We start from the raw sequence: 25092 nt of genomic DNA, 5'->3' as shown, positions 1-25092 counted from the left end.
CTGAGCTCCAGAGCAGCACAAGCTAATGAGAGGCAGGTGGGAGGTGAAAGGCTTGGACATCCTCCTCCTTTGGGGAATAGGAGATCATGCCAGCTCACACCCACCTGATATAATTTCTGCAAAATGGCAAATTTCCTTCGCTACTATTGAATGACTCCTGTAAAGAAGCCATTGATTTTTCTGTCATCAGTCCCTCTATCCTCATCTGCGTTTTTTGCACTTTCTAATCAATAGGCAATGCAAATGCCAGAACATTAAACTACTTACAAATGGCATCTCTCTTCTCACTCCTCCTCTAGTTGCTATTGATTTCTAACATCCAAACTTTTTAGGGCTCCTCCTCTTTTCCCCAGTTTCCTGCTCCCAAACCTGCCTTGTGAACTTCCTGATGGAAAGAAACAGCACAGTTGACACACAATCACTGTGAAATGAGTGATTTCCTTCACTTTGTAGCTGTCAATCCTGGAAACTATGTGTGGTGATGTTTAAGTACATGCTTGTGCTTGATGATCATCAGCCATCTCTGCTTTTTGCTCAGGTTAATTTGTCTGTTTCTGTAGCTTAGCAAGAATTGATCTGCTCCCAAAAATGATAGTACTGGATGTGGGGAAGGGAAAGGCTAACCTTTTACTAGATCCACAAAGGTTTTACAAGCATGGCTCTGTGCATGTGGTTTTCCTTTTCTCCATCAATATTCATGAACAAGTACTCTGACACGACAATCTCATGGCCTACCAAATGTGTCCAAGGTACTGAAACTCTGAGCAAGTAGTAAAATTGCATTAATAAATCTCTGGCCACTGGAGGGGGCTTGAGGGGAGGACTGGGGCTGGATATCAGAGATGCATTACAGTGCAGTTGTCAAAGCAGAGGTGTGGAAGGAAGGAGACTCCTCTGTGTGTGTGTCTCACAAGCAGCTCTTTTGGTTTCTTTCCAAGCATGGGATGGAAGGAGCTGATGAGCTGCCTGCTCAAGCTACTATGAAAAAAACTAACTCTATCCCAGCCAAAGCCAGTACAAACATGCACTGTCTCACAGAATCCAACAGAAAGTAAGGTTTGACTGCTGGGCACCAAGAGAACTGTCTTCAGTGGTCAGCTCCTGGGATATGATATCCTCTCTGTTTTTTCCCTCAGCTTTGCTAATGTTGATAAAAATCAAGCAGGGAGGGTCTTCCCTTTTTTCAGCCTTGTAGAACCCTTGATCTTTGCTGGATTCCCTGGAAGTGTGACAGAATGTGATGCTTATTCTGCAGGGAGCTTGGCTACTTACTAGAGAGTCTGATGCCGAGAGATGCTATTAGTGATCACAGAAGCACCTGTAACTCTATGGAATTATTATTTTCAGAAGTCACTACAGGCCATAAGCCTCACAAAGCAATAGTGTTAACACATTGTTTCCTCCAGGGTACTGCATGTCCCAGAGAGGGCAGTAAAAAATGCTTGCAGCTGTATGCTCCAACATCATCACGAGCACCAAGACTTTTGCCTGCTCTTTCAGACACTGTGATCCCCAACTAAAGGACTGCTATTGAGCAACGCTGTGTTATCTCCTGATGTCCAAAGTGTGTTGTGAACTTCTAGATGTCCCAAAAATTTAATTCCAGGACATCTCACCTTAATAAGGAGACCCAGATATACTCCCACAAAACATATGCCTGTTCTCAACTCAGCAAAGCAGCTTAAATTTCTGAAATTGAAAGTTTTACAGGATGAGAACAGACCCTAGAAATCACTCAGTAAGTAATTTCAGTAATGAATGAATTCAGGGAAGCTGAAGACTCCTGGTGTCATCTGCAAACAAAGGGCTGAAAAAAAATCAGATAGGCAACTCATTGGGAATTATTTCTCCTCTGTACCCCTGCGATTCATCTAATGTAGTTGTAAAACACAATGCTGCAATCATATCCACTTCTTTTTCTACACTGGGGCTTACAAGAACGGCAGAAAGCAGTTTCAGATGGGATTTCTTATCCTGTGTCTGAGACAGTGCAGAATAGCAAAAGTGTTTCCTGTACAAGTGGAGACGTCTTGTGCATTTCTGTTGTCTGGTTGCTTTTCTGCATTGTGAAGAGAGATGCTGAAAATGCACAGTGGAAATTCTGGCTATGAACAGCATAGGCCACAGGAGGAGATAATGAGCAAAGCTGTTTAACTAACTTTGCTACTTTGAGAGAGGAGACAAGTCAGGAGGTAATTATAGTTGAGATGTTATTTGCCAGGATCCTTGCTGAACAGCAGTTGCTGCTGGCAGTCCTGGACTACTTCACATTATATCCTGTGAACTGTAACAGAGCTAAAGGGCAGAGCAGTGAGGCCCTGGAGAGACTCAGTCTCATTCTCTTGCTAAACCTTCATTGTCTTCTCTGCCTGGGAATGTGGATTGTTGCTTTGGACAGGCTGGGGTGGGTTTACCACCTCCTCACCCTCTTGATGTGTTCCTCTTCAGACACGTGAGCAGAATCAAAGGGGTACAATGGAGCTTCTGAGACCTTACTCTGCTTGACGGAGGGGCAATATGGAGCCAGTTCAGGCTGTGGTGGTAGCTTATATTCTCTTGTTGTGAAAATCGGGTAAGTAACTCCTAGCCTTACTCTGGGCAAGGAAAAGTTTTACGGAATGTTGTGTTTAATAAAGCAGCTTTTGCTAGAAGAGTAAATCACAGCTTATACTGAGACTAAAGCAAAATCCATTCTGCAGCCCAAGAGATTTCTCTGCCAGTGCAACTCTACAGACCACCTCTGAACCAAATGTACTGTAAAAGCTGACCTCAATGCGTTCAGTGTGGTCCAGATTGGACCTGCCGGCATGGGGCAGGAGGACTTGAAGGGGGAAGGGAATGTGGCTGTCGCCCATTCCAACACTGGCACTAGCCTGGGGCGAGCCCCTAGTGCACACTGAATGTCTCTCTGTCCTTGCTACGGATCTCATATTCAAAGGGCAGGACTGGAAGTCAGGTGGACCAAAGTTTTGTTCCTGGCTCTGCAAAGACTCACTGTGAAACTTTTGGAAGCCTCATGTCTCTGTGCCTCATGGGTCTGTTTCTCCAGCAGACGGAAGGAGGTAAGAGTTGCATCTCTTTTGGGGTTCACAGTTTTGGCAAAGTCAATGGCAGTTCTCCAGAGAAAGAAGAGCCAGGTGCTGGGGAACCAGCTCTCTGATGAGCATTTGCTTGGGGAGCTGTGTTGGGTCTACAAGAGCTGAGGACAAATGCCATTCCCTGAAGGCAACAGTATTTCAGCATGTTTGGGAGGAATTAGTAAGCTCTGAGACAGACTTCATGTGACTTGGGAAAAACATAACACTGCTACTTCCAACAGAAATGTTTAGCTGTATCTTTGTAGTAACTGCAAGCTGATGTAGCATCTCAGTAGTGAGCAAAATATATTAGCTAAATAAACGCACATCCTTTGTTTTTCATATCAAGAATTAACACCCACCTTGCTTTCCCTGGCCTTGCTGGCTTCTAGGCACAAGCTAATTCTACCTCATTTTCAGTGAGCAACATGCATTTTTTTTTAAGCACTGTATAACAATAATCAGGTCACCCTAATTCAAACTTTGCTGGTGCCAGCACACTTTACCCTTCAGAGAAAGATTTCCTTTAGTTTTTGTGATTTCCTCTCTGGCTTGCTCAGTGTGCTGCCAAACTGCAAATCCTGCCTCTTCAAGTAAAGAAATAAAACTGCAGATACAGGCTAAGAAATCTGCAGCCTCTGCTCTTCCTCCTCACGAGTGACAGATATGCAGGTCTATTGGCCATCAGAGAAGGTGAGAGGAACATATCTTTACAGTAGTTTGTTACTTCATGGAAGAGGCTGGAACATGATTAGCTGTTAGTGGAAGGCTGTCTTGTGCTATGTGTTGTCGAGCTGGATGTTCAAAGGGGCAGTTATTATATCAAAATATTGCTGGAGTCATAAAACCAAGATAAAATATGGGAAGTGAAGGAGGTGAAGTGACTACCCAGAGTCTTATGGTCTGTCTATACTAGTGGATGCTGTAGAAATACAAAGGTTAAGATTTATGCTAGCTTTTCTGTCCTGGGCAGGGTGATCTGTGTAGGCATTTGAAGAGAGAGCAGGACTGGCTGAAGGGATAAAATACTCTGGGATTTTGTTACAATCCGCAAACAAAAACAGTGAGTCCAAAGTGGGTCTTGGAATGTTGTAAGTGGGAAATGAGCTGGTTCAATGGAGGCTTTGACTTGCACTTTACAGCTTCATCAGTCTATAGAAACTTGTTGTGTGGCCTATCCTAAAGAAAAAATACAGCAAAATAATGACTTCACACTCTAGATTTAATGCTTTCGTAGACTTGTAAGAGTTTTTAATGCAGTATAGAAAGATACTTAAAGATGCACTCAATATAAGGACGATTAAACTTAAGCATGTGCTTAGAACAAGCTAATGCCTTTGCACAGCCCTGAATTGAAGCCCTATGGGTGTGGAATTAGCATGCTTTGATTTAATGAAGTTGTGTTAGGAACTTTCCCTTCTAGACAACTTATTTGAAATTTGGTAAGGATAAAACCTCTAAAATGCCATTGATGGTGTCATTAAATGGGGTTCTCTTGAGGCTGATTCAGCCTATCAACTGTAATAGGAAGTGGGGGGTGAGGTTTTTTTGCTCTTTTTTCTTTAAAGAGCCAATGGAGTTTAATGAGATTTTAAACTGACCTACGCAACTAGGAATTAGCAGCCATCTTCCACAGGAGGGTGGCAGCTTTTTCTCTGGACTCCACAGTGCTTTTCCCTTTGCTTTGTGAAAGGCACAGCATGTATGCTGGTAACCACTAAAATACATGTTGTCTTGGAGGCTGCAAAGCTCTTCCATCTGGGAGAGGTTTTTTCTCCCCCCCCCCCCCGGTGTCATATGTGTTTTGCAGTTGTTCTGCAGACCTTCTGCTGGCCACTTATGCCACTGAAAGGGGGCATTAGAGCACCTTCTCTGACTTCCAAGTTTTCCTTTTGCAGACATCTCGGAGATAGCAGCATGCCCTCCCTATCAGTAATCACCAAATGAAAAGTTTACATTGTTTGGGTCTGTGAAAGGACTTTTCTCCAAACTCGCAACGTGTTGTTTTATCTTAACAGAGCAGAGGTGGGACATATTTCCATCTGGGCATGGATTTAGTAGGCAATAGCCAGCCATGTCAGAAGGACCAGTTCTGCAAGGTGCTGAACCCATCCTGCTGTTCCCTTAGTTCCCTATTACCTCTTGCTCTAACTCCAGCCTGCTTTTCCATTGCTTTCCAAGGCTTCAAAAGTAGCTGCTTATATTTTTATTAAGATATTTTTCACTAATGTGTGGCTGGAAGCCATTTGTTCTTATTAGCCACTTCAGTGATAAAAGCAAGGCTTGGTTCTCTCCCTTGTGGGGACACTGCATGTACCCATAGACTTTTTCATGGCTATGCTTTCTGCTTTCAAAGGTGAGTAACTCTTGCCTTTACTGTTTCAGTGCTTGCAATGGTAACACTTTTATTTGGGATACTTCCTCCACCCTGGCTTGAACTGAAATGAGGGGAAACAGTGAAAGAAGAGCTGTAGCTAGGAAAAGAGATAACTTTTTTAAAGCGAAAACATTGAATTTTATCTTTTGACTTTGTGAGTGTCTATGTGGCAGCACCAGGAGGGCTCTATTATCTTTGTGGAGCTGAGCTTTTACGAAGTTACATACTGTATTCTTGTGTGGGGGGAGGTGAGAGGTCCTTTAAACCATGGTTTGCTTGAGGGTTTTTTTGATGGTACTTAAAAGTACTTCGTAGCACAGTCATAAAGTAGCTATAAATTCCACTTCCAGTGTCTTTGCCTGTCCTTTACTGAACCAGCTGACAGCCTGCATAGAATGCTTAGGTGAACAAGGCTTTGCAGGAACTGTATATAATTCTTTATTACCCGAGTCACTGGGAAGATAAGCAATAAAGCCTAAATCTCCAATTCTCAGGGGAATCCCCAGGCAGGACAAAAGTTTGCCCAAATGAGTATCTCCTCTTCCTGCTAAATCCTTGTTCGCTTTCTAGTGAGTGTTTTAAGCTTAAAAGGCTATTGCAGAATAACCCAGTACCTCAGTTCTAGTGTTTTTGTCCGGTGTTTGTCATTTTGTTCTCACTGTTGCTAATCTGGAAAGGTTTGTTGCAGGCAAAGCTGCAAGTTTTATAGCTCCATTTCTTCCCCTCTGTGCTTCCAATTAGCTGCACTGTTGAACCAGGGCAGATCCTCTGCCAAACATCAAGAGGACTCCCATCTGGAGTCCTCTGGGATGTCCTTCAGCTTCCAATGGGACAGCCCTTTAAGTGCTCCCTCTGTCCTTGATTCACTGTCTTGGCTGAAAGTATAGGATTCCTGAGCTCTCTTCCTGGCTTTTATTCAGAGGTATAATAATAAATATTTAATTAAAAAAGGTTTGAAAATCTCTTACTTCAGTATTTGATCTAATATTATGCTATTATGAGTAAGGAGGAGGTTTTCTCGAGAGACAGATGAGAGCAGTCATGTGATTGTGTCCTTATATATCTCTTACCTCTCAGTGTATTAAAGCCCTTATTGAGGTGCAAAGTTCTTACTCCAGGGAGCATTTCCAGGAGCTGGATACCCCTCCTGACAAATGTGCCTCACACTGCCTTCATGTTGTTTTGCTTCCCATTTTGGAGAAAACTGGTGATTTTTGATGTTCCAAGAGCCACGTGCATCTCCTGAGGGGGGAAAAAAGCCATCAGAGGGCAAGGTGAGTATCTTAAAATTTAATAACTGAGATACTGCTTTTGGAGTGTGTTCAGCTTGTACATTGATCTGAGTCCATTAGATACTGGTTACACGTAGCAGCGGAAGAGAGAACTTACTTCCAAGTGAACTAGTCTGCCAAATAATCATTATGCCAATTAAAGTGGAACTTAGCACAGAAATTTCCATTCTTAACCATGATTCCTCAGCTGTTTTCAATCACATACAGTTGAAACTTGAGAACCACGATGTCAACTTAAATGGTTGTTTTAATTGTGTATGTATCTAAAATACATGCGTGAGTGGGAAATGTTATAAAGATTTTTTTTTTTAAATTTTGCTTCAGAAAATTAAATCTGGATTCATTTCAGTTGCAGAATCCTTCCCAGTACCAATGAAAAATGGAACAGGTGTTAGGGGGGTTTGAAGTTTCAAACTTGCTGTGTTTTGACACAATGTTATTTGAACAACAATGTTAGTCTTGTCCTGCAAGCAGTGTTCTTGCAATTAACCTTGAAATCTGAATGTGGTTTACCTTTTCTACTGGAAATGCCTGGCACGTTTAATAGGAGTTCAGACAAAACCTTGAGCAGGGAATATCCCTGCAATGACCAGGATAATTTATTTGGTCTCTCCTGCCTCTAACTTTTCTTGAATCTCCAGAGCAAATCAGGATGTTGGTATTTGCTTTTTTCCCATTTGATACTGTTTGGGAAAGTGCTACCAGTTTGGCTTGGAGGATGTGAACATCTGTGACAGATGAACTTGATGCTGAGCTATGCATTTTGGGAGAAGCCGTCTTTACCCACATTAGCATTTTGTGGAAGTGCGGAGTGAGGGAAGGAAATAAATGTGAATCTTGAAAGCAAAATTGATTGAAGAGGCTGCATTTGTAAGTAAAGTGGGTTATAAAACTGGAGCTGACAGAGGCTTTTAAAAAGCTTGTGCTAACTTCTGATTTAGTGTTCTGTGTCTTGGAGGATCAGAGCTGGAGAGCTGAATGCATTGCCTGTCACAGTGTTGTGTTTAAAAATAGCCATAGACCAGCCTCAAAGATGCCAATATGTAATGGGCAGAAATCCATGTTTTCCAAAAACTCCTGAATGAGGCTGAATAAAAACCATAAAAAGGGTACTGTGCCCCACACAAGCCATGAAACTGGAGATAGGGAAATGCTACATGACTTGGCTATTGATTATCTGAGGCAGCAACAATAGTAGAGATAGCCAAGAAACACAGAGAAATTGGTCTGCTGGTGGGAATGGACAGTTTCCATTGCAAGTTGCAGATTATCTGAGACTAGCTCTAGATTGGGACGTGTGCTGAACAAAAGCAGGACTTTGTACTTTACCAAAGTCTGGCACTGTCCCACACTAGACAGTAAGGACTCTTATCCTAAATCTTGATATTTTCAATGTTGAAGACAGGTTCAGATCTAAGTAGGAAAAAATTTTCTTTTCTGGCAGATGTATCAAACCCATCCTTTGAGCAGAGCTGTAGCACTAAGCCGTGTTTTGTTTTGGTATGGTAATACCAAAGGGCAGAGGTGGCAGTGCATGGTTACCAGTCATGTCAGCTTGGCTGTTTTGCAAGGGAAATTTCTTTCTCTCTGCATAATAACTTTCTGCAGGCATGAAGAACTAAGGGAATGTGTTGTTCCCCACCGCTACCTTCACTCTTCACGTACTGTTTGCTGTACCCATCTGCCTGCAGCTTTAATATCACGCTCATTAAAGAAGTCCCAGATCAATTGCATGAAGAGAAGTGGGATGGGCTGCCCTGAGCTTCCAGAGCCCTAATAATATGCAGGCCAACAATGGGCCCAGTGTTCTTTCAGCTGATGATTAAATACTTGGCTCATAAATACCAATATTATATAATTCCAAAATCACGTCAGCAAATTGTGACCATATGCGAGACTCTCTGGGAAGATCTGAGTCTTCCAAAGTCAGTCTGAGGAACAAAATAGGCTTCTCATCAACAGTTGATGAGAGCAGCAGTAGTGACTTAATCCTCTGCCTCTCCTTATGCCCATCACCTCCTAGCTTGAGATTAACAGTGTGATCCAAAGGCCTGTGGGGTTATGTGAGTAGGCCCAGAGCTGTTGTGTTTGCTTGAGCCCTGGCAGTCAGCTGTGCTGCCTCTTTGGAGATCATTTCCTCCTTGGTGTGATGGGCAATGATTGCAGCTGGGGACCAGCAGCATGTCTTCTTACTGACAGGCCTAAATTTAACAGGTGCTCAGTCATCCACATCTTAGTGGATTTTAATTTTCTGGGTAAATTGAGATCTGGCCCCCACTGACACAGCACCTACTGTTGTTGGTGGGTGCAGGGAGTATCTTGCTCCTTGCCAGTCACGTTCCTTCTAACGAGTCTGCTGGTGTATCATAAGCTGGGAAGAATACACCTGGTGCTGGATATATCCATATGTTCTGCAAGACTGCAGCAGTTCGCGACATGCTCCATTTAATTTGCAGGCAGTTTTCTTGTTGCCTCTTTGCTAAGAGCTGATGAATTTGAAAACCCAGTAGACCCTCTATCCAGGGACAGGATTCTAGCCACCTAAGAAGTTGACTTCAAAGGTATTTTCTGTCTCTGAACACTTTGATCCCATGACCTCATATCTGAGTTAGCTGTATGTTTTTCTGTGCCTATCTCACAGTATCTGGGGAGGTCTACCAAAAATCAACTAGGAGGAAGAGGCTGTGCTTGCTACTTAAAAGTGCAGTTGATGTGATACATTCATACCTGTTGTTCAGAGAGGCTACCAATGGGCAATGCCTCATAGTGTATAGAAATAACCTTGTTGTGTGTGTTGAGGCATACAAGGTCTTTCTCCAGCAGTCACGTGTGCTCCACAGACAGCTATCAGCATTTCGCCCAAGGGCTTCCCTTGCTCTTGTAATATCAACATTTACTGCTTTCCTATGATTACCAGTTTAAATAACTCTTGGCATTTTATCATCCAGATGTGGCCAGAAACGACCAATATGGAACACCTTGTAAAAATAACGGGGTGTGAGAACAGGTAGTTGAGAGAATAAAGCTATAACTGTCTTTCATCATTCCTTGGAGGAAATCACATTGTCATGAGCTTCCATTTTAGCTTCTATGTGGGGTGTGGAAAGTCCTGTGGTTTATTTTCCTCTCTTGGAGAAGGAAGGCAGAGCTTTCTGCTGAACAGAAGGGCTTGAAAGCAGTGCAGCCTAGTGATCAGAGAAGTTGTGCAACTTGGATTCTTCTAACTCTAGTGTATGGCCTTGGGCAAGTCACTTAGTGTTGTGAGGTCCAGCTTACCACCTCCCCACGAGAGCCAGAGGCTTTGTTCATCTGAGGTGTGACTTCCACAGTGATCCTGCAATGTCCTGCTCTTAACAAAACTAAGAAGAACTTTCCATTCTGTTTTGGTTTTAGTATGTTGAGGAACACCTTCAGAAACATCATGCTGATGAATTTGCTCTGCCCTGGCTGTTATTTGGGCTCTTTGGGCAGCATTAGCAGTAATGCAGAGCAGGACACTGGACTGATGAGGCTGTGCTGAATTCAGGCGATTGAACCGAGCAAGTCCCTGTTTGGCATGCTTAGCAATAACAGGCAGATTCAGTGGTGCCTGCATTAGGATCCTCTGCTGAACAAATGTAAAGAATTTTCTGTTACGAGCCTAGCACAGACATGAACGTTGGCAGCCTTTGGAGTTTCCTGCCCATCTCTCTCACCAGACTCTGCAGCAATGAGGTGATCATCTGCTGAGGGTGGTCAGCACTTCCTGATGCTGCACTGCAATGATGATTTTCTTCGGTTGACTCTGGAAATGATTATATTTTCCACTGAAGAGCTGCAGCAGGGAAAAGCACTGACTGTTCTGTAGTAGGCAGGAAAATCACACATATCACTGTAATTAGAATAAGTATATCAGCAGCTTCAGTCAACTGTTCGGTATTTTTGTCTGTAGCAGGCAAATTTAGTTTCATTCTGAATTTATTCTTGTCCACAAGAGGAGCAAAGCCAGAGGTAACAGAATGAACTCTGCAAGGGAGCATGCAAAGTATGTCTCCGACAGGCTTCTCTGAACTAACCTGGAGCGAAGCTTTCTTCTGTGAACACAGTGAGGTCATTAGGTGGCTAAAGGTACCTTTTGAAACAGAAGTACATCTGTCACCTACCAAAAAGCATCTCACAAATGCTAAGGAAAGCCTTAAACCTGGTGGATGTTTCTCTGTGAAAATATTGTCTTTCAATATGAGTGGGCTTTCTTAATGCAACAGATCCCCAACAATTTTTTTCCCCTGATCTTCCTTAGTTTTAGATAAGAGCTTTTGGATGATAGACTTGAGAAGACTGGAAGAAAGATTTTTGTGGACAGATATTTTTTTTTCTTCTTTGCCTTTTCTGCTGCTTTTGCCAGAAGTGTTACAAGTGTTTTATGAATGAGCGAAGAAAAGAGAGAGCAAAGCAGAAATACCAAGAAAGGAGACAGAGGTTTTTGGGTAAACCTTTTTCTCACTAAAACAACTCAAAAAGAACAACAACAACAACGAATTTTTCCCCAGTTTTAAAAAACTTGAAATAGATCAATTGCCTGTCAATTTTGCTCATGTTGGAGAACTTCTGCGTTGGAGGGACAGGCTGCAAACGGAAGGCTGAGGAGGGATGGGCAGCTGCTGGGAGAGTGGGTTGCAGTGCCGTCACCTCAGATGGCCCCTTTGCCTTCCTCCAGTGATTAACAGGAGGTGGCTCCCTGCAGTGATTACTGTGTTTTAAGCAGCTTGGTCCAGCTTGGAACAATTACCCAGCTGCCTGGGCACTGAGAGCACAAGCTCTGGGCTTTGCTGTCTTTGGGATATTAGCTGAAACCAGTGTGATCTAAGACAACTGGAAGCCAACGGTGCTGAATGTCATCTCTTACTTGGTTCTGGGAGACTGAAGATGCTGGTGGTTTCCGAGATCAGTTAGCAGTTCTTTCAGAAGAAGGACCAGGCTGTCACATTTTCTTTGTTGCCTTTTACATAAAAGGTCCCCCTACAGTGGTCTTTATGCATAGTTAGCCTTCCTACCAAAGATTCAGCCAGTACAGGCAGTGACTCTAATGCAGCAGGTTGGTTTGACATCAGGGTTAATTAGCAATTATCCAAATCTTGGAGCAAGGTCTTTCAGACCTGGTTGTTTTGGGGGTGGCTTTTGGGGGTTTGTTTTCTACCCCCCGCCTCGCCCCCAAGCAGGCTAGGCATAAAATTCCATCTGCCTAATTTGCAAATGCAGTTGCTTTAATTATGCATCTGAATTGGGAAAATGTATGCTCAAAAAGATAGACAGCTAATTCTATGCATGTAAGGTGATAATGCGTATACAAATTAGCTGTATTCTCCAAAGCCTGCACCATCTCAAAACCTGTCCCCTCTGAAAATAACTGTTTTAAAAGAAGAAATCCTTTCCTCTTGCAAGTTTACAGCACTAAGACAGCCTGTACACCAGTTTAGTTTGTTGTTTTGTTGCTGTTGCTCATGCAGCTTTGTTTTACACAAAGAGATAATTTTCTTTGCCCAGAGCTAATTCCTGCCAATTCCAAGGACCAGAACACAAGGGTTAGATGCTGTGAATGTACCTGCTGCTACATCCAAGAAATTTTCTGCCCCCAGAGATGGCAAGTGCAGGGAAGTGTGATAGAGCAGGGGGAGCTGAGGGAAGGGGGACACAGGAATGTGGATTGTGATAACTGGTGGTGAAGGCAGAAGATGGAAGGCTGGAGAATGGGCCAGAGAGCTCAGCCAGGTGCATCAGCAGCCTCTGCTCTGCCTTGCCAGTGTTCTGCCCTCACCTCATTTATTGGCATCGTAAGAGCGGACCCTGGTACTGGTTTTCCTTGCACCCCATGTAGGCCACCCTGTGATCATCCTGAGACTTGGTTCCTAAAGCTCCAGCCTGGTGGTATTCTCCTGCCTGCCTGGATCTGGTGCTGACAAACTGGCACTAATCTCCCCGGATGGTTGTGCCAGACCTTGCTTTGTCTTCATGGTTTCTTCCTTTTCTTTTTCCCAGATGAGCAACAAAAGGTCGAATAGTTTCCGCCAAGCCATCCTTCAGGGGAACAGGAGGCTGTGCAGCAAGGCACTGCTGGAGGAAACGGGGCTGAGCCTTTCACAGAGGCTGATCCGGCATGTTGCGTATGAAACCCTGCCACGAGAGATAGACCGCAAGTGGTACTATGACAGCTATACCTGCTGCCCTCCACCCTGGTTCATGATTACCATTACTATTGTAGAGGCAAGTACCTTAATGCCCTCTCTCTGGGAACCCACCCCACACTGCCAAAGGCTTTGCTGGGACATGAACAAGGGCTAGAGTGGGACTCATTTAGACCCAGACAAGGACAAGCACAAAGCTGATTGATAGCCATTTTGGCTTACCTGTATGTGTGTGTGTAAGTGGAGACTGTGATCCTATCTGTCTCCAAGTGTGGTTATTAATCATTGAAATAATCTGTATATGAAACTACAGAATTTGGGAAACTATAGCAAAACTTTTTGAGGAGTGAAAATCTGGACAGTTCTAGGGAAACTGGTAATTCAAATAATGGAATTAGAAGAAAAATTCCCTACAGTTATCTCTGTTCTGTGAATGGAGAGAAAAAGGAGGGAAGAGAAACTGGGTTAAATATTCTGACCTGCTCATCTGTTGCCCAAATGAGATCTTTGCACAGTTGCTGAGTAATGCACTCAAATAAGCACAGAGAAGGATATAATATGGCACTGATCAGTAGGGTGCTGAGTTCCTCTGACTCAGTGGCTGGTGTGTTACAGAAAGCCACATATGGAGTTATACCAATGTGTTGCAGGTTCCTTAAAAGAGGGAACTTTCATGCTTTGTGAAGCTGTCAAATGGGAGAAAATTTATTGTACGTTTGACTTTTTTCTCCATGATTTTGAGCTACAAATTGCTTTTCAGTGAGAGAAGGCATTTGCTAACCAAGGAATCTCCCTGCTCTTCTAGGTTGCCTTTTTTCTTTACAACGGAGTGGTATTAGACAGATTTGTGCTGCAAGTCAGCCATCCCTTATACCTGAAGAACGCATTACTTTACCATCCTCAGCTCCGTGCTCAGGCTTGGAGGTACCTAACCTACATATTCATGCATGCAGGGTGAGTACTTAGAAACCACGGAGCTTCTCCACAGTTCAGGTTTCCCAGAGAGAGAGAGGAGGTGGAAGTGACAGAATCAGCTCAGAAATAAATTTTAAAAAATCAATTCTAAATTGCATATAAAAGTCTGAAGCTGTTGTGGAGTGTTGGGCAATGAGGGGCAAACCTTCGCAGCTCTCTGAAGGGAGGAGGCAACATAAGGAACTTAACAGATGCTGCTCTTCTCCCCAGCAGTGTTGGGACCACACCTTCCTCTTATTGCACACTTTCCAGTGTGTGCTTCCTAAAACTCACCAGATCGAAGCCCAGTGTCCCTCTAGAGGAGCCGTGCAAGTATTTAAAAACTACATGGTGTATTCTTGCTAGACTTCCTAGCTGAGGTTGAAAAAGTCAATTAAATTCCCTGTGCCTATGGTATGTCATCACTTAGTAACGTTGTCCCTTCTGTAGGGACTGAGATAATGCCTAGAAGCCTGAGTCAAGATTGAACTCCCATTTTGTACACACTGTACAAACACCAGTGTTCCTGAAGAGCTGACAATCTCAACTGGCCAGATGGACAGAGAATGGTCCATCTAACACAAAATGCAAAATGAAGGTGCACAGTAAAATGAATCCTCCTTCATCCCATGGGAGGTATGTAGCAGACTTGGGAGGAGAATACAAGCTGTGGGGATTCTAACTCTGTGCTTCTCAACTGTGCTAGTCCTCCCAAGATTAAAAGAGACTTAATTGTGTGATGTTTGTGATGCCATGGTGATGAGTGTCACAGGAAAGTTCATCCCTGTACAAAACACTCTACCCCCTCTGAGTAGTTTCTCAGATCATTATCTTCACACATTCCTGGCAGATAATTGCAATTTTCTTTAATTCTGTCATTGAAAAATCACAGCAACGGGCTTTTTAGCAGTAGTTTATAGTTTGAAACTGGATAAAGACCCTTTGTTCTTAAATAGAAAGCCTATATTCCCATCAGTCAGTGTTCTCCTATGAAAGGCCAGAAAGATCAAGCTGATCTTTTCCTTTTTCTATGTCTCTGATGGAAGACATGCTGATGTCTCTTCTCTGCCATGGAATAACTGCCTTGGTGTGTAATTGCCCTTGAGCACAAGATGTGCCCCAGATCTCTGGATAAAAATCATAGGACAGAACAAACTCCACCCAAGGGGACAGTAGGAAAAAATTTATAGATGAAACTTCTTAACATGGCAACATCTGTACTCTACATGCTAAATCCCTCCAAAAAGTCCATTGTATATAGGTTTCAATCTGCAAGTGGAGACTGTTGGGCTTAGACGTGAGGCTGGTGATGTAAAATGAGAATTGGAAATTTCCATCACTGAGGACGTGGGGAAAACTGGGCTTGTAAAAGCTGTAAAACTTGATTTTAACTTAGCTAATTTGTATCTGGCTTTTCTTCTGGTGGTGGCAATGTTCTACTATATCACATATGTAACTGCAGGTTGCTTTGGGATACATTTGAAGAGAAGCACCTGCACAAGGACAATTTTTGCAGCGTTCAGATGTCTTCCTCTATTACCTGTGGCATGCTTTCCTACCTTGTGCAAGGTCACCCTTCCCTGTAGCAGGCAGTGCCCTGGCGTTCTTCACACTTACTGGCTGAAAAATAGCTTAGTTTTTTTTCACATCTGTGGCTGGCTCAGAGGTGAACAGTGGGGAAGGTGGTGTGCAGGAGACTCATTGTTTTCGTGATGGATTTCAAGTTCTTTAGCTATGTAGCCTTCAAAACAATGGAGAGTCCTGCTGGAACAATAAACCCCATGATTTATCTGCAGTATCTGGAGTTAGGCTAAATATTCATTTATTGCTAACCGGTGTGTTAAGCTCCTTTCATATCAGGAGAACAGATAAATCTTGGAAAGGTAATAACGTTTGTTAGTGGAAGCCCATCATTCTCCTCTCATTTTCAAATGAGAGGCTAACACAATGCCACGGGGTCTATTGTTATCCTGCTTCCAGCTGAGACTTTAAAATGGTAATGTGGACTGCTCCTTAATTTAGTGCACTCTGTCTGTTTTTTTGAAGAGCAAGTGACAGCCGGAAGATGTCCGAGAAGACAGCAGTTGCTAAGGCTTGGCTGGCTGTGCCTCTAGAAAGATGCCAAAAATGCACGGGTTGTGTGTTGGTCCTGATGGAGGGAGCTTTGTCAAGGGCTGAAAAGGCAGGCAAAGTTGTAAATTCTGCCCTTCTGCTTTCATGGAAAGCAGACGTTGATTATCTGGGGCCCACGCATTTGTAACACTGCCATAACTAATGACTTGCATTGATGCTCAGTCCCATTTGTTTGGTCCCAGGGAAGGAGAAAGTCTTTAATAAATCAATGAAATTGTCATTTCAAGAATGACGCATTCAGCACTGGCAAAGGGTAATTATATTTTATGGGTGCTTATTGACTGTGGAGCCTTCAAAGCTGCTAGCATGATGGGGAGGAGAAGTGAATGGGATTGCTCCTGGAAAGTCTTTTAAGAACAGCTGTGAATCAGAGCAGTCACTTTAGAGTCTAGGATAAACTTTGCCGAGCTCTAACAAAAGCTTCCTTTGAAAAATAAGACGCAGTGCTTTGTGTGAAAATGTCAGGTGCCGGCTCATGACGTTGACTCTGTGCCAGCCAAAGCTTCTTTCCTCCCCTCTGTAAAAGGGCACTTGGATGCTTTGGCTCTTCTGTGATCTCAGTTTGACCTTTGCTGGTTGTTCCTAATGTAGTTCCTAACTTCTGTGAACATGCAGGATCAGAATGAATGCCAGAATATGCCTATGCCCAGTGGCTTCAAAAGTCTTGAGCAAGGTAATAAAAAACTCAGTTACATGCAGCAGTTTCCCATGATGACAAATTGCAGTGCTGAATGTTTTGTGCAGAAGAGAAATTTATCCTTGGAGAGAAATTCAGTGGAAACAAACCTATTAAGATATCTGGAAAGGACTGTTTCCGGCAGTATAATTTGTAGCAGTTTTTTCCAGTCCAACTTTAAATTCTCATTTGTGAGACTGTTCTGTCATTACTGCATCTCACCATCAGCGTTTTTTGCTGATGTATATGGCAGATTGCTATGGTAACATGAAGAAAGACCAAAACAGTGAAAATGCACATAACTTAAACCACAGATTGCTAGTGGCTGTCTGTGAGCAATCCTTTTCTTGTATAAAATAAGATGTAGATTTCCAATGCATTAGCTACTTTGCACTCTTTCCCCCCAAAGATGTTAGCCTTCTGCGTTAAGGGTACCACTGTGTCATTTAGGTCCACCTGCTTTGCAAGCAGACTCAGGCACTCTTCATACAGAAAGCAGTATACCCCTGGGTCCAGCAGGATGTGGCCTTTCAGCAAGGTTGCAGCCCTGTGAGCCCAGGGTAAATCTCAGACACTAGCACAGTGTTGAGAAGGACCCTGTTCAGGGGCCTCGTGCTGTTGTTACCTCACTGAAAGATCCTGCAGATGGCAAAGGCAAGGGTAAATATTTGTACAGAGCTTTGAAAAGTAGCAAGACAGTTTTGTTAAGTACTATTGATTAAAGCAACAAAGAACTTGCTTTGAAACTATTGATTCAGCACAGGAGAAAACTGCTGCACCAGAGTCTTTACCAAATACGCCCATGTTAGCTGTCACACTCTGCCTCTAGGCTGCAAGCGGTCCTGCACGATGTGCACAGTGGGGTTTTCTACAAGACTAGTCTCAGCCTAGCTTTTCCCATTGTGTTCAGCAGGAGTTTTGCTATTGACTGTAATGGGAACAAGGGTAGGTGAACAGGGAGCAAATATACTTTGTGTCTCACTGGGCACCTAACCACGGATAAAAATGCCCTCTGCTTCCCATTCTGACCATGATCACATTGAAGTAGGCACAGCAGAAAAGGGTGAGGGTCAGATAGCACTAACAGTAAAGCGGCATTATGTGTCACAAGGAAACAGCAACTGTCTTAGCACTGCTTGGCTTACCTTGCTCTTGATTTAATATCTGCTCCCCATCATGGCAGTGTAATATGTGCAGGGAAAGGCTGTATCATTAGGAGGGGAGAAGAGAGGAGCAGGTCAAATTTCTGGCTTCTGTTCCAGGCTCTGCTGCCATCTTGCTGCTTTTTTGGACAAGTCATTTAACTTCTTCAAACAAACAAGAAAAAAAAAAAGAAAAAAAACAAACAAAACAAAGATAAAAAGAAAAAAAACCTCACTAAGAACCAAACATGCTATGAGGTCTTTGGCTGAAAGGACCTGGGTGGATGTGAAAAAGATAATGAGCAGCAAGGAGGGAAGAAACATCGTAGCTCTCGGTCTGATTTTTTCAGGAACCATTGTTTTTCCCAGTGTTACAATCTACTTTCATGAAGCAGGTGCTATTTGATTTCCTTTCCAAGATATCTCTGTCTCAAGTGTAGAGAAGGGAGACAAAGACTTAGAAAAGAGGACAACTGTTGTTTTTCCTTGCCGCAGGATAGAACACCTTGGACTCAATGTTGTCCTTCAGCTTTTGGTTGGGATTCCCCTGGAAATGGTGCATGGAGCTGCGAGGATCAGTTTTGTGTACATTGCTGGAGTTGTGGCAGGTAGGTGACACCTCTGGATGCCCCAGGTGGAGAAGCATCTGAAAATGGTCTGTGCTGACTTTTGTGTAGTAGAAATGTTTTGTGACATTTGGATGTAGGAGAAGAGCAGTCACTGATCTTCTATGCGTTGAAATTCTTCTGGAGGGTAGAAGTGAGAAATATGCTACAACTTGACATCTGTTTCTAACTAGCCATAGACTCTGTGTTTAGGAGACCTGCTAAAAAAAGCACCAACAACCTGTTACTTTAAAATAGCCTTGCTTTAGATGGTCTTCCTGAATGTGGCAGTCATGCTGTTCCTTTCCTCATGTCCCATAGAGGCTTAGAAGAAAGGTGGCATCACAGGCATCCCTGCATGAAGAGTCTTTTTTTTTCCAGGTCCTGTGCCAGTTCTTCCTCCATTTGTCCTGTGCTGTCTGCTTTCTATAGCCTGAGTAAGCAAGAAGTATTTGGTTGTAGGCTGTGAGCAGTGCACAGGAATCTGGAAATTCATTTCATCATGAAGCCATGGGGTTTAATTGATTTTTAGTTTGTGCTGTATTGCTTTTATTTATGTTTGGCTTTCCAGCAGTTCGGAGGTGATGGAAGTTAGCTGACAATAGATCAACATCTAATTAAAACAGGGGGAAAGTGTGAGAACAACCAAGGGCTTCACAGTGGAACTCAGACAGCGGTTGACTGCCTTAGTTCAAGATTTATGGGGATTTTTTTTTTTCCAGCTACATAATTTTATTTTTTTCATAATGAACAGATAAAGCCTTTGTAAAGTGGGCTGCATTGGGTACCAATAAATCCTACATTCCAGTAGAGAGACTGTGGAAAGCATAATTGGACTAGGACACAGGACTAGGCATGGTACAAGCACCACGATATTTAATGAGGAGGAAGGAGTTTGCAGACCAGCTCCACTGTCCCTTGCCTGTTATTTCAATAAGCACTAAAGTGGTCCCCAATCTGCAACTTTCCCAACATAAGCTTTTCTACATAGATCCATCTACCAAACCCTGGGGCTTCATTTATATATGTGTAAATACACATCACGCATCTGTGCCAGGTAAGTGAAGCAAGTGATCATTGAATCTGCTGCAGTTGAGCCCGGTTGAGCATTGCGAGTTGCCATCTGCCTCTCAGATTCCTGTGGCCATGGCCTTGCTGGCAGGGTCTGCAGGGCCAGAGGCAGGTTTTAATTGGGCGTTGGGCTGGGCTGAATGCCCAGAGTTCTGGAGGCTTGTAGCCGGTGCCTGAGTGAGGCTCAATAGCCCACCTAGCATCATTGGTTCATTTCTGCTACACAGATGATCCCACTTTTTTTTCTCAGACAAGCTGCCACATCCTCGTAGACTTGCCTTTCACACCTTATGACGTATAAATTGTGGAAGAAAGTGCCAAATGGAAAGGGAAAACTTCCCTTCTTAGTGTGGAATGGAACTACAAATGTGACTGGACAGTCTGACACAGAAAAGCATCCCATGATACCCTTACCCATTTGAGATGTTAGCCAGTTATTAAACATGCTTTATTCTTTGCCATGTGCCAGGAGAGAGAGAAAGAGGCATTCTTATGCTGAGGATCTGGTAATATAAAGATAACAATGCTCCTAAAAGGGAATAAACAGTAAAATATAGACATGGGCCACAATGGCCACTCCCTACTTCTATGGGGTTTTTTTTCATTTGTCTGGCTTTACTAAGAAGACTTGTTGAGGCTGAGATCAAGAGGCTCAATGCAGTGTCTGAGGACTTAACTGCAAGTTCTCATTACTCCTTTCTTAACTTCTCATTAACTTTTTCTTTAATGGCAGTGTTTAAGAGCTGAGAAGTCTCAGGGCCATACAGTGAAGGAGAGAGCTATCAGCAGAGTTGCCTGGTGGAACCTCAGCACTTTCTTGACCCAGAATCAGCTGAGCAATTAGCAAAAAAGTTTGTTAGATCCTGTACTACCGAGGACTCTCTCAAGATTTGCCATTGTGTCTTTTTCCTATTCCCACTCATCACAAAGATCTTCATTATCTCTGCCTTGTGAGGCCAAGTCTGCCTTTGTCTCTCTGTCTCTTAAATTACTCTTGAAGTTTGCAATGAAAGGAGCTTTGAGCAGATCCAAGCCTCCAATTGAGATAAGGAGATGCAGTGTCTATGTTTGGATGTATTGTTATTAGTGGTGCCTTTATGTGATTGACCTGTCATTTTGGTCGCTTGTGTTTACTGCCTCCATCCAGGTTATTTTTAGCTAGTTTTACTCTGACGTTTTATAAGTAACAGGCTGTGCTTTGATCAGAGGCCTGTGCTAAGATACAAGTCCTCAGTTCCTTCTCACTGTGCAAATATTTGTCTTGCCAGTATGGGAGCTACTTCTATTTTATCTTCAGGTGAGGAACAAGACACAGACATTTGTCTGTCTCCTGCTTCCTTGTTATTTTAATCAGGGTGTAAGTGCCTTTTTGCAGGTTTGAAGATATGTTGCTGCCTTGCTTGGCTTCTTTTAAAGGAGGTGCAGAAGAATCGATCAGTCACTGTCTTGGTAGTTCTACAGGACTGAGTTAGCTTCACAAGTCAATTGATTCCCCGCCCCCCCTTCTCTTTGTCAGTTTATTACTGACCTGCAGCAATTAGCACAAAACAGGCAGTAGCAGGGATGTAGGGTAGGAGAGAGTGTGTTTATTTGGCTGGCAATTGTCACAAACCCTTGTTCTTTCTCCCAGGGTCCCTGGCAGTGTCAGTAGCTGATATGACTGCGCCTGTGGTGGGCTCCTCTGGAGGCGTGTATGCTCTTGTCTCAGCTCACTTGGCCAATATAGTCATGGTGAGTACCAGAATGACCGTCTAACCTCTTTGGAAGTGAGCCAGGTCTGGTGGCCCAAAGGGATTGGAAATAGGGCCTGACCCAGCTGTTGGTCATTCAGAGCTTGCCCCAGTTAAGAGTCTTGTCTCAGTGGTATGGTCCTGGAATGGAAATGTTACACTGCAGCTGGTGGCTTGGTACCCTGATGACTGGCAGCTTACCAGGAGAAGCCAAAGATACTGCTAATCCAAGACTTATCAGTGTACTCCAGGCTATCAGCTCTCCTTGCAAGGGCTGACAAATATTTGGAAAAGAAGGAGCTGTCTGGCTCTGCAGAAGTTGCAGACCTGTTTCTGTCTGCATGTGCCATGTAATGTTAGCAGGTACCTAAGGAAATTTAGTATTTGGTGGATTTGTGTGCAGAATATCCCTGATCTCCATTTGTAAAACCCAGACTGAAGCTGAACCCTGGGCATACTAGTGATGCATCTTTTTGCCGTTTCACCTAATGAAATGCTTTACAAAGGTCAGTAAGTACCAGCATCGTCATTTCTCTAAGACCTGGAAACAGGAGCTCATCCAAGGTCCTCAGCTAGGTGGTGGCAAAGCTCAGCATATCTGCCTGTGTGACTCCTAAGCTGACCGCTGGGCAAAATGGCTTTGCTGAGAGAGGATTCGTGTGTGGTGGTACAGCGTTGCATGTCTGTCCTGTACCAGCAATGTCAGAACAGAATAACCATAAAAATGATGGTAATGTGTCTTTCCCTGGCTCTGAGTGGGAAGATAATGTGGGTTGGCTGCAGTAGAGACAGAAGGTCTGTTATATGGGTGCTGGAAAACACGTGCGTGTGTGGTGGTACTTGTGTCAAGCCTAAAAGAAAACCTTGTATTTAATGCTTGTGTGCAGCGAAGTCCACAGGCTCCAGCTGCAGCCCACAACAGTGCTGCTACAGGCAGCCTTTGTAGCAGCTGGGAGCAGGGAAAGGGCGTGATTTCCTGTGCAGAATAGGTCTTCTTTGCTGTCTTCAAGTTTTTTGGAGCATGAATGAGCTGGGGGCTGTTGTCCAAATTAGGACAGTTGAGTGGCTGGCAGAGAGATAGGGAGTGGACGAGAGGGGCTATCCCTATACCACAAGGTTTCTACTGGGGAAATGCCTCCTTATATACAGTTATTTTCAGTATGATTTGTGTTCCCTGCCACTGGGCCAGCAGAAGCAGGAAGGAGTTTCCTCTGTCTCACAGGGTGGTAATGCAGACACAGTGTTTTTTCACACTGAGATTCAGAGGGGGACATTTGAGGAAATTTTGGTTTGCTTTAGAGGAAGAGGCTCTGCCAGAGGTGTGTGGAGAGTCTTCACCAGTTACCTTCCCAGACTTCTTAAAACGTTGCAAAGTGGCCTGTCATTTCACTACTCATTGACCTCCTCCAAATCTATTTAGCAATTCCTACCTTAGCATCTATATTTCTCCATTATCTGCTGCCTCTCTTCTCGTCTGAAATTACTTTTACTGCCTTTCCCATTCTGGTGGAGTTTTTTTGCTTTTCTTGCCCCCTCTTCTGTGTCTCTGCTCACTTAGTATCTAGATGTGATGCTCCCGCATGCTGAAAGACATGTTGGCCATTTGTTGGTAAAACACAGTCTTGGACAGGTGCTTTGAGCATGCTGGGAAGAGGAGGGACCGTTGCAGGGAGGGTCTCTTGAATCTTCTGTTCCCTTGTGCCTCCCAGTAACCAAAGGAAATGAAAACATTCCTTCTTGTAAAAATAAATATTCTTGGAATTAAATACATAAAATAACCAATGGGGGAAGCAATAAAGCATGTCACCCTAAGGAAAAGAGTAAGGGGAGGAATTCAAAACAGCTACATGGAAATGAAAACTGAAGGAAGCAGCACAGTATTAATCAGCATGAGTTCAGAGCCTTCTGACTGGGTTAGGTGTCTCTGTGGAGAGACAAAATGAGTTACTTATTTTGTAGAGATTGCATTTTTGCAGTCACAGAAGTGATTTACAGACAGATTGCAAATAAAACTTGAATATATGTAATATGTTTTGCAGAATATTTCTTCAGCAGGCTGAAAAGTCACTGAGTGCCATGAAACTTAGGCTGAAGAGTTTACAAACTTTTTTTTTTATTCCTTCAGTGTGATGAACAGGGAGTTTTTCACAAGAAACCTGGCTAGCTTGGTATCTCATACTGCTTTCAACAGGCAAAATTTCATTTAGTCACTTAATAATAATAATAGTGTTGCCATACATCTGAGTTCCCCAGAACATGATCTCTTTTTCTGCTTGGAAATTTTGTGCAAGTGGAAAAGGAGGAATTTAAACATTTCTCCCAGGATTTCTGACTATCATTCGGAGATTCTTATTCCACTATATTGATTAATGACCAAGCCTGAAGACAGAGGAGGCCAAATCCAGGCTTTCTTGGCACTGTTTCCTTGGTATACTTTTACTGAGGTCTTTATTATTTGTGTGTTCTCTGCTGAAGGTCTGAGTTGCAGAATTTCAGGGAGCATGAGGTACAGGCAGTAGCACTGGAAAAGCACAGTAGGGCTTGAATGCACCAAGAAATTGCCTGACAGGTGACAGTGTTGGGACTCCAAGTGAATCATGATGAGCTGTGTGATGTTAACCAGAATGATGCTTATGTTGAATGCTAGGTACTACTTAACATAATTTTATTTGATGTGGCCTAATACAACAGGGTTTTGCAGGGTAGGTAAATTCAAATATTTTCAGAAGTTGGAATTTAAGGTGAAACATCACACTAATATGTTAAAAATTAGCCAGTTTGAAGAACAGAGAATGGCAAGGCCAGCCAAGGACCATGCCACACCAGCTGGATCTCAGGCAAAGAAAGCCAGTAAGACTGCCAGGCAAAGAAGTTATGGACTGTCCATAACTTGGACATGACTGCAGTATATCCTTTTTGGTGTTGTCTCTGGGATTGACAGATCTGTGTTTGGTGTTGTGCGTGGAAAGTCCAGGTGGCTAAGGCAATGAAAGGGGTTTGTTTCAAGGATTGGTTGTCCTTGGTGCTCTTCCAGTGTAGATCTGAGTGTAAAATCCCTCCAGGTTTGTAAGCACCATCACTTTGTTTTCCTTCTCTCTTTTCCAGAACTGGTCAGGAATGAAGTGCCAATTCAAACTGCTGCGCATGGCTGTTGCCTTGATCTGTAGTAAGTATCATGCAATACTTGGCACCACGCAATCCTGTTTTGTTTGCCCTTGTCATAACAGTTCATGCTGATTCAGAGAGTTTTGACTTTGCAGCAGTTTTGGTAGGAACTTGCAGCTGGATCTTCTAGCAGCAGAAACCACATCGCTCTCAAATGCAGATTTTGGCTTTCAACACAAACATTTGTAAATGAGGATTATTTTTTAGCCAACATCTGTAGCTTGTGGCATTTGTGAAGATCTGGGACTTAAATGTCTCGTCTTTGAATTAGCAAGCGAAGCAATGCTTTCGTAATGATAATACTTAGGTTTCCTAGAGCACTTCCTATCTGGGATGGCAACAGCATAATACACACATTAATAAATTATCTTCCAGCCATATCCCTAGGGTGGCACGATAAGGGAAACTAAGCTGTGTATTCGTCAGAGACAATTGTCTTCGAAGTCCAATTCATTTCTTTTATGGTTTTGGTATAAATTTTGGAAGGCAAATATTCCCTCACCCATCTACACTCCCATGAACCCAGACCACTTACCAACCACTGAGGAGACCTCATGTCTGTGCACCTCAGACCTTACACAGCCATGGCTTTCCAGCTTCCCTATGCTTGCCGTACAAGGCAGTTTCTCCCTCCCCATCTCTTCAAGGATGCAGCGCTGCCTGCAAGATGGACTTAAGAAGGGATAGACCTAGGCAATTAATTTCTTTT

General features: G+C 43.4%; 1 protein-coding gene across 2 annotated transcripts in view; it reads left to right on the top strand.

The window, feature by feature from the left end:
- The window catches only part of RHBDL3 (rhomboid like 3), a 70426-nt gene that overhangs the window by 39876 nt on the left and 5458 nt on the right, over nt 1-25092 (top strand). For both annotated transcript variants that reach the window (XM_052807788.1, XM_052807787.1), the window contains 5 exons: nt 12762-12986; nt 13713-13861; nt 18308-18420; nt 21119-21219; nt 24324-24384. In XM_052807788.1, coding sequence (XP_052663748.1) covers nt 12762-12986; nt 13713-13861; nt 18308-18420; nt 21119-21219; nt 24324-24384 — 649 coding nt within the window. The remainder of the gene's footprint in view (nt 1-12761; nt 12987-13712; nt 13862-18307; nt 18421-21118; nt 21220-24323; nt 24385-25092) is intronic.

The sequence above is a fragment of the Harpia harpyja genome, chromosome 14 (assembly GCF_026419915.1).
Source record: "Harpia harpyja isolate bHarHar1 chromosome 14, bHarHar1 primary haplotype, whole genome shotgun sequence".
NCBI lineage: Eukaryota > Metazoa > Chordata > Aves > Accipitriformes > Accipitridae > Harpia > Harpia harpyja.
This window is presented reverse-complemented; position numbering and strand designations above follow the sequence as displayed.